Source organism: Orbicella faveolata, unplaced genomic scaffold (assembly GCF_042242905.1).
Source record: "Orbicella faveolata isolate gen_17 unplaced genomic scaffold, um_ofav_v1 contig_12, whole genome shotgun sequence".
Classification (NCBI taxonomy): domain Eukaryota; kingdom Metazoa; phylum Cnidaria; class Anthozoa; order Scleractinia; family Merulinidae; genus Orbicella; species Orbicella faveolata.
Window position 1 is genome coordinate 3,658,080 of NW_028301539.1, and position 17,056 is coordinate 3,675,135.

Below are 17,056 nucleotides of genomic sequence, written 5' to 3' on the forward strand. Positions count from 1 at the left end.
TTCACTATTTCTTCGTTAGTCTTTCTACCTCAGCTCCCTCAATTTGAAAGTAACATTATAGAATAGCCCTTTTCACGGTTAATTTTTCTCGTTTGCATTACAATGTAATCCGACGTGGATGCGAGGCAATTTCGGGTTAAAACTACAAAATAACCCTAAATTGCTTCACATACATGCTAGATTTAATTGTAATGCAAATGAGCAAAGGTAACCGTGAAAAGGGCTATTGATATGGCTTTAAAGTATGCACTGTACTAAAATTAAAACTTTTGTGCTTACTTGATGTTTTCTTGTTTGTTTTTGTTCTGTGCTTTTTTTTTCTGTCGTCTTTACGACTTGATTGCAAATGGAACATTAGGATGCAAATGTATGCCCTTGGGGCAGCTGGGCAATTTATACAAAGACTGTTTAACGAATAGAAAAATAACCTTGGATTGGAGCATACTTGAAAAGAATATGCTGGCTAAAACTGGATTTCACTAGGGTCTAATGCAACTTTCAAATATACAGAAAATGTAATGCTATATTGGTTATCCGTATTTACGTCAAGTCAAACAAGAAACTCTTCAAAACCCTCTCGATCCTATAGAGACTTTAAAGTCTTTAAAAAAATGAATATAACTTACACACAGATAAGAAGGCACAAAACGAAATGAAGAACATCAGTATGTTGTCGATGCGATTTGAGAGAGATGCTAAAACTCACCTATTAGTTTCTTGCAATTCCCGGGCGATAAACAATCAGTTCAATTCTCTAGCTATCAGAGCAGCATAGAGTAGTTCATATTTAACTACACTGAAATAAGCGGCTCTCGGGATGCTGATCAATAATTAAAACGGAAATTTTTAGTTACGTAGATTGCTTTTTGAAGCACAAAAAGGCGTAAAAGAAACCCATTCCTGAATGAATAACAATGAAAGTTTAAAAAAGATCCCAAAATGTGTTTTTATGAGTTTTTTTTCCAAAGCGGTTTTCTTCAGGTTCAACAAGTGGCATTCAAGTACTAAATTTCTCACTTTCTTGCATGGTTTTGTTTCGTGATCAGAGAGGTTTCGAGCCTCTCAGACCGAGTTGACGCTTTATAGAGAATTCTGAAGACCCATTTTCAATGCTATTAGTTTTAAAATTAAATATACAATAGCAATAATGTCAGATTATTGATTATAGGTGTGCGAGCGGGAAGTCAAATAACGCAAGTTATTCTGAAAGAGTTTCCCTTTCGTTAATTAACTTTGAAGAGCAAATATTGATAATAATACCGATAAATAGGCCGGATTCAAATAAGGTTTTATCATTTTTGGAGTTTAAGGTCAACTTGAATTATTGCCGTTAAGCACGAGACAATTTAATAGAGGTCTAGTGGTTCAGTTTTCATTTCAATACAATAGGGAGAACAAGGCAGAAAATAGTCAGGCAATTAATTTACTTAAACGAAACATTAATTGAGAAATACACGAATTACAACTACTTCTAAAATGCTTTTAATTACTGTTTCTGCCGAAGACTGACAAGCTAACACCTAACCCTTAAAAACTACCCTCAAGCTAGGTTATTGAATTGACTTTAATTCTCCTCGCATATTAGGGTCTGAATATTTTTTATTTTATTTATTTATTTATTTATTTATTTATTTTGCAAAAACGAAAATGCGATATTTCCGTTAAGGACAAGGGAAGCGCGGGCTCAACCATTATGGAGCACCTCCACAGATGCATGCCGGTTGATAACGGTAGGTTTATTAAGTTTTCAATTCCTTCCATACTTCGGTAGCGTAAATATTTACATCTTATTACATGTTTCTGGAGTCATATCGGAGTAGGTAAATTAGCGAGTCGAACCACATAATTTTGCCAACTTTGAAGCACTAGGGAACGCTGACTGGTAAATAGTAAAATAATATCATTTCAGAGAATATTTTTGATATTGTTTTTAAACCCTGTGTTTCGTCGGGGTCCGGTTCTCAATCGAGAAAATACCAGTAATTATTTTTCCTCCTCTTATTATTAACATGCCACATTCCTACCACGAACGGCACATTATGACGTAGAAATACCGCTTCACTTTGCCAACCGTTGGATACTTGCTGAGTATGTATCGGGTTTCTAGTCTTTTAATTTGCCGTATTTTATTCTAGTTCTCCACGACACGGGATAACATTGCTTCATAAACAACAATATATTATTAACAACCTTAGTAGAGAATAACTTAATGATAGCTTAACGTTTGTGGTCCTTTTGTTCGGAAAGTTTCCAATCGGACATCAGTTGCCCGCGTGAATTTTTTTTTTCTTTTTTCTTTTGCTTAGCAATATTCCTTGAGTTCTTCTGTTCTACACCTTTCGCCGCAGCATTCTTCGATAACGTTAGTCGAATCTGTGCTCCTCTTTTGTCTTCTGAACGAGAGGAAATCGTTGGCTTCGTGTTTCGTCTGGACAAACAAATCCGCACCCGTATCTATCGGAAAGAAAAGAGAGAACATTGATTACTTCAATGGTACATGAACTTTTCAGTCGGCAAAAAGTACATCGTGATCCGAGAGCAATGCTTAATGACACAGCACGGGGCCTCGATAAATTTTATTCGTATTATTTCATTCGTTTTACACATATTTCTCTGAATAATACTGAGGCCCCATCCACACCACGCTGAGGAGATTTGAAAAACGGCGTTTTTACTCTGAAAACACTTCAAATGTTTTCCCGCCATATTACGCCAGAGAAATTTGAAAACGCAACAATCACCAGTCATTTTGGATTTGCGTGATTATTATGACGTCATTGTTTTCGTTCTCTGTTTTGAAAGTGTTTTCCGTTCAAACTAAAACGCAAAGCCGGCGTTTTCAAATTCCTCCGGTTTAAAGAACGTTTTCAAAAAGTTCCGTTTTCGTAACGGATTAGTGTGGACGGTAAGCCTAACCGTATAAATAAAGCTGCGTTTTCAAAATTCTTCTACGTAGTTGTAGACGTGGCCTGAATCTCTCAAATAAGGCACCAAAACAAATAATAAACCCCTGTCACATATTTACCTCGTCTTCGTCTCCATCTAGCCCACATTGAGTCGCAAATGTTCTTGTAAATGTCAACGATATTGTCACCGCAAAGGCGCGGAAGGTCCACAGGGATTGGAGAGTTCTCGTGCACTTTACATTTGTGTCCTCCTTTATGACATTTCCGGCTCAGAATTCTAGGCAGGTCGACCAACAGCAGGAGGAGAAATAAAGTGAATCCAAGCTTCAGGCTCATCCTGGAAGAAATGAAATCAATAATTTTTTTGGGGTGATGTAGCAGCTGTCGTAAGGTCTCACATGAATGGCTTGCTACCCTTTGAGAGAACAATAGAACAAACAACAGAAACAATGCCCTTAGCCCTAAAACAATAACAGATGCCAACGATAAAGAGAATTACAAGCTTACGAGAGCTGCTACACTTCTGATTTTTCTTTTTTAAGATAACTGCAGAAATTCTCTCGCACTCATTGGCTAATTTTCATTGTCAATAAGCGGACAGATACATGAATTTATAATTTATGCGATGCGTCAACGAGCGAGAGCGGACAATTTGTCACTGTAAAAAGCAATTTGACGTCAGTTTTTGTAATTTTTGTCGCAATAAAGAACTTTGTCAAAGTTTTACAGAACTATCTTTATTTTTATGGGGGTAGTTTTAAGGAATACCAGTTTCTACTTTAGAACAGCTGAATGAAGTGATAGTGGAACAGACGGTGGCAGCACATGCGCAGACGACTGGAAACACGTGATAAATACTAAAGATCTGTCGCCTCTCCGGCCAAACTTCCTACATCAGTCAAGGTCAACAAACCGCAAAAACGCGTGGGTGAGCTTTGCAATAAATTTAAACTAAATTAAACAACGCCTGTCTTTCAACAGAGTAAAGTTCCTAAAAAGCGGACCAAAACCAAGACGGAACAATTGATTGAACGGGATATCAGGTTTTGATCAGTCTCTTGCAGCGAAAGCCTGCCAAATATATCGATTTATCTGCTATCATTTTGAACCATACGGCGTACTTTTTGATTTCATCTGAAAACCTCTATTTGCGTTCCCCACCGTATCCCTAGGTTGTAAATCAAAAGAAGATACTAACAATATTTCGAATACCTATTTCGAATACTTCTATTGAAAATGTGTTTTTAAATCTCAGTTTGAAACAGAAAGAACGAGAAAAAGGCATGGAATGATAGCCAAGCCGAAAACGAAAAACCTATTTTGAGTCGGGACAGGAGTTTTAATTCAAAAATAAACTATAGACCATTTTAAGGAAAAGTCTACCCAGAACTTCTAACAAGGTCAATATAGAATTATCCGTTAAAGTCTCACCTTATTTTCCGAGTTTCTGAGTGTCAGAAAATCTGGAACAAATGAGACACAAAGTTTAGTCCGTAATGCTGTACATATTTGTCGAATCTGCATTCGCTTTTATAACCTTATTTAATATCAAAGGTCGTACAGGTTATCAACACGTCCCCTTAATCTGAGCTAACCAATACGACCGTAATATAACAAAACAAAATTCATAAACGATGGTTGAAAGCGAAATTTTATTGTCAAAGCTTCACACTTTCCTAATTATATTCTCTATTTTAATACGTTGCGTCCTTTACCAGATTTACGACAGGGTTTTAGCCCAACAACAAAGAATGCCCGAAAAATGCAAAATCCTGTTCGTATTTAACTGGTTATGCGGTTGAAACCTGATTTGAGAGCATGTACATATGCGGTTCAATGTGTCGCTGTGGTGTGGTCAAACATTTTTGTGTCGTCCAGTTGTTGCGATATTTGTCTCAATGATAAGTAATATGTAGAAAACATTGCTGGAAAAAAAAACTCTTAATCGTTCCATCCCTTAATTGTGCAAACCAGACCACTTGTCAAAGAAGCGGCATTTTCACAGATTTCGTCAGGCACCCTTTGAGTTTTATTCTTCCAATTTTTCAGTTGAAAATGATTTAACTTTCAAGACCAAATACATAAAATATAGACTTGCGTAAGTTAGAAGAAAAAATCTTCCATAATCAATTCCAAAGATTATTACAAATTAACTTTTATCTGGTTTAATTATGACCAGCTGTACTTTTAAGTCGATTTCGGGGATTCTTTTTTCAATTTTCCCCCTTTAGAGTCTTTCTTTCTAACCATATCTTTTTTTTATTTCTCTTGGAGCGCTGAATTATATTTCTTGGTTACTTGTCCTGATTACAGTCTCTCAGACCAAAACGTTGGGAATCAATGAAACAAACCGAATCATGTGATTTCACAAAAAGCCATGATCTTTTCTTCAAATTTTCTCACCCTCTGTTTTTACACTGATTATTCATACATTAAATTTCTTTTTTTTTTACAGAAAAACTGTAATTTCCACCCATGACAAGGTCAATCCTGATTTTTCTTCTTTCGTTAACTATTTCTGAAAATTAAACCATCAGTTGTGTTTGGGTTACTCCATCCACCCATTTTATGAAGTTATTACTGACGATAGTAAATGACTCAAAATGTAAATTTTTATCGACCAGTTAATACGAAAAGCTTGAAAAGCTGATTCAATAGAAGCATCGAAAAGACCTTTCTTAAAAAAAAAATACACTAAAACATTACTTTTCTTTACAACGTTTCGTCGCCTCAGAGTGTCATTCCCATTTGTATAATTTACAACACCTATCTGCTAAAATCATCTCAAAATGTTCCAGTAATCAAGTTGCAATCTGCGATGTTAAAAAATACCACAAACCGACTATACAGTAATGATTTTAGCTTCCAATTCAACCGGCACCAAATTTACTTCGATGAAGGGCTCTTCTGGAATCATTTCACAACTTCTATGTCAAATTGAATCATTTTTTTAGAAACGGTAGCGATAGAAAGGTAGTGCTCTTGATTCTTGAAGTGTGATACTCGTTCAAAAATATTTAATAATTTATCACTTAAGACTTATCATGGAAACGGCAGAAACAATATTTTCAAATAAAACGGTCGAGAACTGAACCTGCTCTGTACGGTATATTTTTTCCACGATCCTGGTCTGGTATTGCATGTAACATGTGTACCATTGTTAGCTCAGTTCAGCCATGTTTATGTTTTATGAATAATTTAGATCTCTATAAGCCAAGAGAGAGTAGACCGAAAACAGTCTTTTTGTTGTTGTTGTTTTCTAAAATGGCTGAGAAAGTTAACCCTCTTGACAGTTTATCAGTTCACAAATTGCACGGCTTTTATCCATTTGTCTTTTATTTCCTCACTCCAAATGATCATAACGATGACATTACATAGCCTGGTATGAGCTTGGGTGTTTTTGCAAGTCACGTTTCGATAAGAAAAAACTGATCCTCGTTGCCACGTTATTGGTGGTCAAACATAGACCAAACAATTCTACAAAACGGGTGAGTACGCGCCCAGACAAGTCATACGCTTGAAAAAGCATAATCTGGATCTCAAATGCCTTTTTATTCTATGAATCATTTCAGTTATAAAAGCGCCTTTCATTGTTCGTAATTTGTCCCGCCCTTGACACAGATTAGTCGGCCTTCTTCCGGAAACGCGATCAAAGATTTCCGAACAAAAGAAAAACCCAAAAACATGTAAATTCGTTTTGTTATATATTAACACAAATTAACGTGCTTAAAAGTAATTTCTGTGTAAAATACAAAAGTCCTTAAATCAGTCAGTGAATAACATATTATTCTCTTTATACAATGTAAACGGCTTTACTCACTGAACAAATTGAAGTGATCGAGTGCCTGGTATAAATAAAATATACATTTGAGTTGTCAAACTTGGGCGGGTTGGGTTTTCCATGTATATGAGGTTAGCAGGCTACGAATTTTCGATGACGATCGAATTATGGCCATGGGCCGCAGCTGAAATTTTAAAAAATATTGCCGAAGTTTTGGATTTTCTCTAAATTTATCAAAATTATTACGCGAAAAAAACTCATCTGACAGAACTGGTTTTGGTCTTGGTTTCGATTGCTTTTATTAGCTGGAAATCACTTTTAGTTCAAATTAGAATATCCAACGTGACTGCTAAGCTATCTTCGCGTGGAACTTCCATTCTTGAGGAAAACTTAATCTACGTTTACATTTGCTTACAAAGATTAGTTGGTCATGAAACAAAAGTCAAGGAAAAAGTGTTGTTTGTGTCTAATTTACCTGTAAAATGGATAGATGTCTTGTTTGTCTTCAGGGAAAGATTCTTCTATGGCCTGAACTAAATATTTAACTTGTTTCTATCTGAACTGACTGGCTTCGTTTGCAAAATGAGCACAGCTGTTTTGAACCACATCTAGCATTTTATAGGACGCAGAAAACCTAAACTCGCTTCCGCTACAGTTTCCCAGGTGATTACAATTGCGTCTTGTAACATCTTTAGTAAACAAATAACATCAAATTCTGAGGGTCTCTTACATTGTCAAAGCCATGTTAATTAAATTCCTTTGAAACATTGTCAAATCACTGACAGATTTCGATTATAAGTAGAATTTTGAATTACTTTTCTTCTTGAAATTTTCAGCGGCTGTTCCGAAAACGCGGAGTGCGGGGTGCGGAGTGCGGAGTGCGGAGTGCGGAGTCTGTTTTTTTCCCCCGAATTCTCTTCGTCCTCCCCACCCCCTCCCCTATATACGCCTGCTACGCAGGCTATAAAAAGTTTTCTTTGCTCGTATTTCAATTTTGACGAGACATGTTATGTGACGTCACAACCGTACTAATCGGCCTCCCTCAAGTGTGTTGCTTGTTTGGCGAAGATGAACTGAGAATGGCCGCCTTTATAACTCGTAGTTTTCTCGTCCGATGGCAAAAGAGTGGCAAAATCTTCGCGCGCCCAAGACGCCCCAAAAGCAGCCAGCTAATCAAGGCGTGACAATGGTAACTCATTTTCAATTTTATTTAAGCCCTGAAAACAATACCGGCCTGATTGAGAACATAAGTTCAATGTAGTTTTCAATTTTCTTAGCTTGTCGTGAACAAGACTACGATAGTGTCGGAAGGCAAACAAGTTTTATCAACTTTAGTTCGCAGAGTGCTGTTTACTAGTGTAGCCTTTTAGTAAATATAATTTCCTCCAGAATTCTTAAAAATATATTCGATGGTAGTATTTAATCTCTTGCGTCTGGAAAACTCAGTTCTTTGGTGCAAAACCTAACACACTAATTATGTCGTTTAGCGAGCGAGGGTATATGTTCCGACACTCTTTAAGGTTTCTTTGGTCATTTATGAGGCACGTATTGTCCCAGGTTATAGACTAAGCCGACTTGTCTGTTCAGTTGCAGATCTGTGTAGACTAATCCGCGACGTAATCCAATTCAGCTATAATTTACATGAGACTTACATGAGGCTTAAATAGTGGAACTTATTTCATTTGCAATGAATTGAAAGAACCACTTAACGCTGCCCGTGTTTGTTTAAAACATGACGATAGCTCAATACTTTAAAACCTTCTTTCGCCACCTTTTTTCTTGTCTAACATTTTTTGACCAACTTTTATTGCAATCAGGTAGGCAGGGAAAAAGAACCTTGTAATCTCTGGAAGAAGTATTGACGAAAACCTAAGTTCTCCTATGGATAGTTGTACAAAATATGATAAACAATAGGGAGAATTTTAACGCTGAAAAGTAGAAGGAATAAGAAGAGGGGCGGCTGCTTGTCTAGTCATTGGTTGCGTGTGTCTCGTACCCCTTTCTAAAACGGAAAGGATTGAAAATCCCTTTGGACTGACGGGGCAGCTACCAAAGTTCCAGTTGTTTATGCCTTCTGTGAAACTGTAGAAGCCCGAAAAACAACAAATCTTTGACTAACACTTATTGTAATTAATTGGCAGAAACAATTTGGAAAAGTTAAAATGCGATCAGCCAAAAGCAACTAAGCTTGGACATTCAAAGCTGTAAATTGGAGGAAGTGCGTGTACTTTTTCTCTTTAATTATTTCAAATCATTTTTGTTCTATCGTGTCAACGAGTGTGTGACTCCCTTGTTCCGTGTAATTATTGAGCTTCGTTTCGGTATGCAAAGAGTGCCATGTATGATGGGTCATTAGTGTAAGGGTCGAGAGTTTCTAAACTGACCGCGATTTTTTGTGAAGTGTTCTTGGACACGACACCCATTCCAGATTAGCATGCTAGCCCAAAGCAAAGGAATGACCTGGAAATAATACAAATGTTTTAAAATGAAAGCCCATGCTATATTGGAGACCGTGAATGAACTGAGTTTCTTTAACTCGTAAGCGGATTTTACCTTATGCCATTTGCCAATGTGACACATGAAAATTATATGGCCGAAAGCGTGCAAAAATGCTGCACTGTCTTCACACAGAAACTTAACACTTCGAAGCAACAGCGACTCACCAAGAAACCGGAAAAGTCGAAATTCAATTCAGCTGCATAACGCGAAAAGTTGCGACGTTGCCGGCCTATAGCGTGTATGATACATATAAGAATCAAGTTAAACATCACTGGGCGGTATAAAATATATATTGCTAGCATTTCCGACTTAACTGAGATCAGACGATAAGTCAGATATCTTTATCCCTCTGGAGCCGGTCAGATCACCATGTAAACAGTTTCATAAGTATACTTCAGGGTATTTCAGTGATTAAATCACTTGTTGCACATTCGGTAAGTACAGTGATGTACACGCAAGGCGCCGCAAAATCACATTTCAACTTCCTTAGCTATTTAATCAACCGTATTTTAGCACGGTAGATTTTCAGTGGTCAACATTAATTTCCTTCCTTTCTCTTTAGCATAATTAATGATAAAGGTGCGTTTCTTTGAGATAATTTAATTGATCAAGATCAAAACTGACGGCTGGACTCATTTTCCTTGGATCCACCATGATCCTATAGCGATCATTTTATTTCTTCTAGGTTCATATTTTTTTCAATGTACATAGTGTTACTACTCTTACCAGTAGACCGCGACACTCACGAATTTTTTTTGCCGCCTTCAGAGTAACGTCTTTGATGCCGCGAGTTTGTTTCAAACCAATTACGTGGTGCATTGAAATGTATCACGTGAGGACATTTTTTCTGTGTGGCGTCTTGACTTTTTCGTATTACGTGATGTTCCTTCACAACGTGTTTATCCTCAAGAAGAAAGCTTACAGCGCTTTTTGTCTGCCATAGAACTGTCAGCATGGCTGAACCGTAAAACAGGTTTAAAGAGAAAAGAAAATCATCTGAACTGAGGGATACACAGTGTCTTGATGTACTATCAAATTCTCGTGATTAACATATTAAGACGTATATAGCAATATGTAAAGAGAACTGAGACTTAAAAGAATTAAAGGTGCACGCCTCGGTTCCCGATGGGCTTCTTCAGTTCAATAATCGATTAATGCCGCTGTTTAATGCCGGTTTCAGTTAGATAATCTTTTGACCCATCTTGATCTAGTAAGTACTGTACTGGCATCTGCCAAAGAGTTTGAATTTTTTTTTCAGATGATCTTAATCTATACTAAGAAACAGTAATTTACAATTCACGTGTAACAATGTTCGTGGGCGACTCCCAATTGGGAGATCAAAATCCGCTTCCTTCCGTTCTGGGTGACCCCAAATTGGATCCTAAGCAGAAAAATTGCCGTGTTGGTAATTCAAGTCGAGTGATCTCAACTGGGTTCTTAAGAGAAATTCAAGACCTTAGTCCGCATGGAAATTAAAAATCGCTGATTCCAGATAAAGTACTTCGAGTGTCGTTCGGGAACTAATTAACGCATTCGCAGACAGCGAGGCAACTTGAAACGCCCAGAAAATACTACAGTTAACCTCATCTCTTTGAACTTAAAAAAATGAATACAATATTTACGATATTAACTCCTAGCATCATCTTTGGTTAATGGACTTTCAGCGCAGGAAGCTCAGTTTCTGTCACGTAAAGTTTGTCTTTATAAAGACACAGCAGTGTTGCTTTACATCTTCGTGCAACGTTTTATAATTGAAGTCTAAGTAGTCGTTGACAGATATTAAGTGCATATAGAGAGATAAAATCTCGTAAGAAGAAAATATGTACAAGACATTGTGTGCTATGCAAGAGAGATTCGTCTGTCTTTATTTCTCGCGTTACAACAAGAGATATTATAACCGGATTTCTCGCATGTTGTCGGCCGGGCGTTGCGGTAAGGTTTCGGCGGACTAATTTCCTCAGCCAATTTTACCACAATTCCGTGTAATGTGTTTAGTCTACCTATAACGGTGTCACGAGATGTCAGCAACCCAGGAATGTCACGAGAAACTGTTTGCATTTTTTCCGTGAAAATTCTGACCTGTGTTTTAACAGCATTGCTTGTGCTCGCTTCGCCGTTTTTTCTCTCGCAAAACCGCAGCACAGATCATTGCGTTCATCTCTTGGGATTTACTATTTCTTTAAAAGCAAAACGTGGTATATATTCTCTAAACACCGGAAGATTACAGTTTTAAGAGCGCGATTTCATGCAGTTTCTTCTCAAAATTTATCCCGAAATTACTTCTCGACGAAGCGTTTGAAGTGCTAGGTTCTTCCGTTTGAATTAAGCTTTGGGTGTGACCCATTATTGTTAAGAAAAACATACTAGGAAAATAGGACTCTTGAGAACCTTGCTATCAGTTCAGCTAAAGATGTTTGACTTAATATCACATTCGTTGAATAATAGTTCATAGTTCCTTATACTATATACACCAAGGCAATATTGTGATGACATGGGAGTAAGGCATAGTCGTTTACTTCAAACCAGTTAAAACAAGGAAAGCGATGGCTAACAGAGGAATTTTATCATCTACTTTGTAAGTTGTTGAGCAATCATTACGACTTCTTTGGCATGGAGAAATGATAAAAGAAAACTTCATTGGTGATCAGTTAACGTTTTCGCAAAACGATCTGATGGGGGAAATTTAACAAAAAAGAACGCAGCGAAGACTTATTTGCACTGAGCCAGAAATGCCCTTGATAGAACCATTGGCACAAACTGCACGTTTTTCTTCCCACATTTGATAACATGTTCACTTTTGTTCCATTAGATACTATCTAAAGTATACTCTAAAAGAGCAGAATTTTGAGAGTTCAATTCTTACCTGTGTTTTGTTGCCGGGGATGGCTGTTATTCAGTTAGCAAAAGCTGTTTTTGTATAGCTTGCTTGCGCTCCGCAACAGTGCTCTCCAGGCTGAAAGAATGTTCACTGGGCGCGAGAAGTTTATCTGAGCAGCCTCTTGCTGTTGCACTCTTTTTAATCACGGCGTAGCTTCGTTTTGATTGGCTAATGTCAGGTATCAGTAACAAAAAAAGATTACATAATGACGTCTGATCTGAGTGAACTCGCCTACTTCATTTGCCACGCAAGACCTGTTAATGTGAATTCGAAATTGGCTGACCCTGCGAAATTAGCTCTAGAATTACATCCAAAACAAGCATCTCGTACATCCAGCGAACACTTCTTCATGGTCCTCTGTGATTTGGGTCCAGAGCGCCGTAGATCCAGATGTGAAAGCGAGTTGCTTGTCCCATTCAACCGCTTAAGTAGCAAACTGATTTCATTTAATTTGCGATTGGCTCTCTGCCATGAAACAAACAAAATCTGCCTTTGGCCTTTAGTTGTTAAAAAAATAATAATTAATTAAAATCACAAAGGGTTCACCGCCTTTCCAGATGGGAAACTATGACTTTGGGATACTAAAAGCTTGATTACAGCAAAATTAGCCCCTTGCTAAATTTTTTTTTTTTTTAATTATGTTCGTTTTAAAACTGAAATCTCGCTTAACAGCTTTCTCTAAGGAAGCTATATTTGTTCGAACGAAAGCTTCTGAAACTTAACCGTCAGTTGCCGAGGGTGTTCTAGCGTGTTGACTTATAATAATGTATTTCCCGTTGAACAGTGTTTCATTTGTTTTCATTGGCATAAGCATAAAGTTACAATAACCCGTGTGTCTCTCAGTAGAAAAGAGCTTCAGTTACAAGGGCCACATTTGAACAAATAAGGGCAGAAACTATGATTCTTTGTTGCCACAACCAAGCCGTTGATGTAAGTCAGACTCAAGCTCGTGATATGAAATTACGACTTTTGCTTGCCCTTAATGTTTTTTTTCTTTTTCACTTTACGCTGTGCTACGATCAAGCACCCAAAAAGGAATTACCGTTTAAGTTGTGACTATAAATAGCGCGTTTGGCAAACTACACAAAACCAAGCTTCATCCGCCGTTTAAGACTGGCGTTTACAGGAAATATGGATCTAACGTGATGTTTTGGTCACCCAGTGTAGCCGCGGGGCTCATTTATATTTATATCCATTTGTTCAAGGAACAAACAAAGACGTTTCACGTTTTGCCTACCGTGGAGAGGTAGCAAGTTCAGCGGTTATCTGTGTTTACGACTAAAGACTACACGTGTTGCAAAGCTCGCGTCCCGCTAAGATTTTCCGTAGAAGTTCAATGTACCATGGCTTTGTAAAATGATATTCGGTAGTCTTAAGTTTCTTAAAACAGAGAACAAAATCTGCTCTTGGTTTTTTTAATATGTCAATGATGTCAACCTTATCCTTCTCATGACGAAGTGGAGATTTGAAGGGAATTTTTTTGTCCACCTTCTTTCACAATTCGTTACTCTTGTAGGTGAAACAGCCGAGTACACATGGGTAAAAATCTTTATACTGTTAAAGAAATTGGACAGAAACATGTTGGAGTGCACGTATTCAGCACAGTACTTAGCAATACTAAAGACCGGTGAAAACGATAAACTTCAGTGGTTCATATATACTGAAAAGGGAACAGAAACATGTGGTGACCGCCATATGTATAAACAAGGGTATATAGCCCGGGCAAAATTACAGTTGCGTAAAAAAAAAAAAAAACTGATGTACACTAAAAAAATTCATAAGCAGAACCATGGGGTCGGAGAGGTATTATAGGTCACAACTTTTTTTCATTATTTGATCGTCGGCAGCCGTTCGTCTCGGGAGACGATGGTGACTATTATTTGATCACACTTAGGAAATTAAATGAGGAAAAGCTAATCCGTGATAACCCTTTCATTGGAGGTAATTCAACTGGCAACTTGAAGCAACTAATTGCAAGACAATGATGGCGCTTTGAAAGGAGTAGCAAATTTAATGATTGATATCAGCTTACGCTCGATCCAAGCTTATGATCTTACGATGTAATGGCTACGGTTATTTGCCAACAGACACGATTCCTTTCAAACTGAACCCAATACTAAGATAGTAGTATAGTGTCAGCAACAATAATGTTTGGATACAAGCCATGCAACTGATAAGCAGATACTTGAAGTTATAATCTTTCTGATAAGACCCAGAGCCAAATCCCTACAAGTACATTTACAAGGTGAGCTACTACCAACAATTGTCTCTTCTCGCTGTAACATTGCAAGTTATAGATAAGCAAAGATTTAAACATGTTTCAAATACCACCATCCACTTGATCAAACAGCATTGTTTATTTAGTAACCCAATGAATAATTATATCATGTTACAGCATTAAGGACCTGAAAAATTAATTAATTAGCTGCAGAGCTTTCTTTACATCAAAGATTACAAGTAAGATACAGTCAACCTCTATTAAGAGTCCCCCTATTAAGCGGCCAACCCCAGTGGCCAAAGTCCAGGAAACATTGTCAGCTATACACTGTAATAAAAACCTCTATTCAACGGTCACCTATATTAACCGACTGCGGCCAGCTTCTTGCCGTCCCAAGAGTAGTTTTGTTTTGTTTTATACCTTTTGTTTTGTGTTAAACGGCCAGGAAGATTTGAAGCTGGACGTTTTAGCCAGATGAAGGTAAAAGAATGACAATATGGAAACGTAATTGTTTCTTTGGATTTTGTTAACGTTATGGACCGTATTATAACCATCATTGACCTACTTTTTCCCCACTTGCATTTGTTTGTACTTATATTTGATAAACTGAAAACTGGACCACGCCCAACGCTGTTTTCGGGTGAACTAAACGGCCGCCTCTATTAAGCGGCCAGTTGTCTCGTCCCCGAGAGTGACCGCTCAATAGAGGTTCGACTTTATACCACCCACGATGTAAGCTGCTTCTAATTTAGCTTGTTTTCTCGATTTTCGAGACGAAAAACTGAAAGCAAGTAGGAAGGAGACCCTTTTCAGCCCAGATATAGAAATGCACGCTTTAAGTTAGAGCAGTAAAGCTACTAGAGCTAACAATTAAAGCTAGTACGTAGTTTAAACTTTGCGTGGCGACGCACTTGTTTTCTTCTTTTAATCATAGGCGCACGAGCTGGGGGGCGAGGGGGGCTGCAGCCGCTCCCCCCCCCCCCCGCCCCCTTCCCCAGCCACGAAAATTACGTAATTTTTCGGTGCAAAACGTTCATGATTTGGGCAACGACACTTGAGAGAAAACATTTCAAAATAATGCTGTTGGCGTGATTTCCAAAACTCCTAAAGAAAGGTTTTACTTTTTCATGAATATCTGTGTGATTAGACGCCTGACCGGGAGTCTGTTGTCCGTCAAGTGACCTGAGGTTTTCTGTTAGCTACAAGTCGTTTAAATGTGTATCGTGGAAATCCACGATAAGGATATCATCTCCTTTCCCAATTTTCCATCAACTAAACAAGGACACGAATCAAAGCGAACGAAGACCAAGACTTTCGTTTTTGTGGAAGCCCCGAAAAAAGAGCCGTTCGGGGTGTTTTAATTTCTTTCTTGAATTTTTCTTTGGGGGTGTCTGGAAAACCCGAATAACGAATAGCGATCGCGAATAGCGAACAGCAAATAGTCCCGAATAGCGAATAGTACGAATAGTGCGAATAGTCTTGAATAGTGCGAATAGTGGCAAACAGTCTCGAATAGTGGCGAATAGTGCCAAATAGTGGCAAATCGTAGCAAATAGGGTACCCAGTATCTCACAGTCGACCTCGCAGCAACGTAGGATGGGATTTTCCTGCTAAAAAGCATAGACGCTTATCAGGACAAAAGGTGTTTCTAAACGTAATTTCTTCTGTTTTAACCGCTGCAAAAGCGTAAATACGTCTTTATTAGGTTATCCTTGTGTTTTCTGTTTTCTTAATGTCGGCGATGGACAGCCTTAGCCTGAGTCCGGAGAAGAAAAGGTAATAAATTCACTGAAATTCTATTGCTTATTTGGATAATTAATTAAAGCAGGATATTAGTTTATATTGACTATTGACAACTATTCGGCATTTTTCGTGACTGTTCGCCACTATTCGCACTATTCGAGACTATTCGCACCATTCGACACTATTCGCTATTCGCTACAGTGTATTCGGGTTTTCCAGACACCCCATCTTGAAACACACGCTATTGCTGATCAGCCGGTCTCTCAACGAAAGCCATGAAAGGAAGAACTTTTTCTTTTAATAACTTTGATATTTTACTCGATTGAGACTGTTCATAGAGGTCATTGAGTATGAAAGCTTTCAATGTAACTTTTTTCTGTGAACGTTTTTGTTTTTTCACGCAATTTGACTGCGTTTAACACTCACGCATTCGGGCATTGCTTAATTTTGTCGGGCAAGAAGGTCTCCGCCCCCCCCCCCCCCCTTCCCCCCAAGTCCGAAGGTGCCCGTACCCCTATGCGTTTATTTTTATGACGAAATTCGTTTCGCGGCGGACATTTTTTCCTCGCTGAACAGGGCTGAAATTAATTTCCTTTACGAACTGGACACTAAATTTTTCACACTAGGTTGAATTTTCCGTGTTTTTTTTAAACAGAGTTCTGACCAGTTCTTGCTCCAACTGGATCGTTTTCATTTCATGTAGAAGAGTCTCTGAACGAGCTCAAAACGCTCTATCAGAGCAAGTGGGCAAGACGCCCGCGGTCACTATGTCGTATGCGTGAATCACAAGTCAAAATGGAAAGAATTTCTAATTGGAGGGATCCCTGTTGATTCGATTTCTCCATCTCCCCACCCTCCCACACCATTATCCTACTTCTGCCATTCACCAGTGACAACCGGGACTGCCGAGTGGACAGACACTGAGTCTGTGAGACAAAGACCGAGCTGTGACACTTGTTGGAAAGGGGGCAGCTGGGAGGGAGGGGAGAGAAAGGCGGATGAATCACGATTTTCTTAGAATTGTTGCCAGG

At 38.2% G+C, this 17,056-nt stretch overlaps 1 protein-coding gene across 2 annotated transcripts; it reads right to left on the minus strand.

Annotated features, from left to right (window-relative positions):
- Positions 1-1,715: 1,715 nt before the first annotated feature.
- On the minus strand, positions 1,716-12,181 carry LOC110063559 (insulin-like peptide IlO1_i1). 2 transcript variants are annotated; one of them, XM_089282102.1, is made up of 4 exons: positions 12,050-12,180; positions 4,338-4,369; positions 3,026-3,243; positions 1,716-2,454 (listed from the first exon to the last, which is right to left on the minus strand). In XM_089282102.1, exons 3-4 carry the CDS (start codon positions 3,240-3,242, stop codon positions 2,303-2,305), a joined length of 369 nt encoding a protein of 122 aa, XP_089138228.1. In that variant the 5' UTR covers position 3,243; positions 4,338-4,369; positions 12,050-12,180; the 3' UTR covers positions 1,716-2,302. The 2 variants fall into 2 exon arrangements, with proteins under 2 accessions (XP_089138228.1, XP_089138230.1); XM_089282104.1 differs by lacking the exon at positions 4,338-4,369 and having other exon boundaries at positions 12,050-12,181.
- Positions 12,182-17,056: the final 4,875 nt, after the last annotated feature.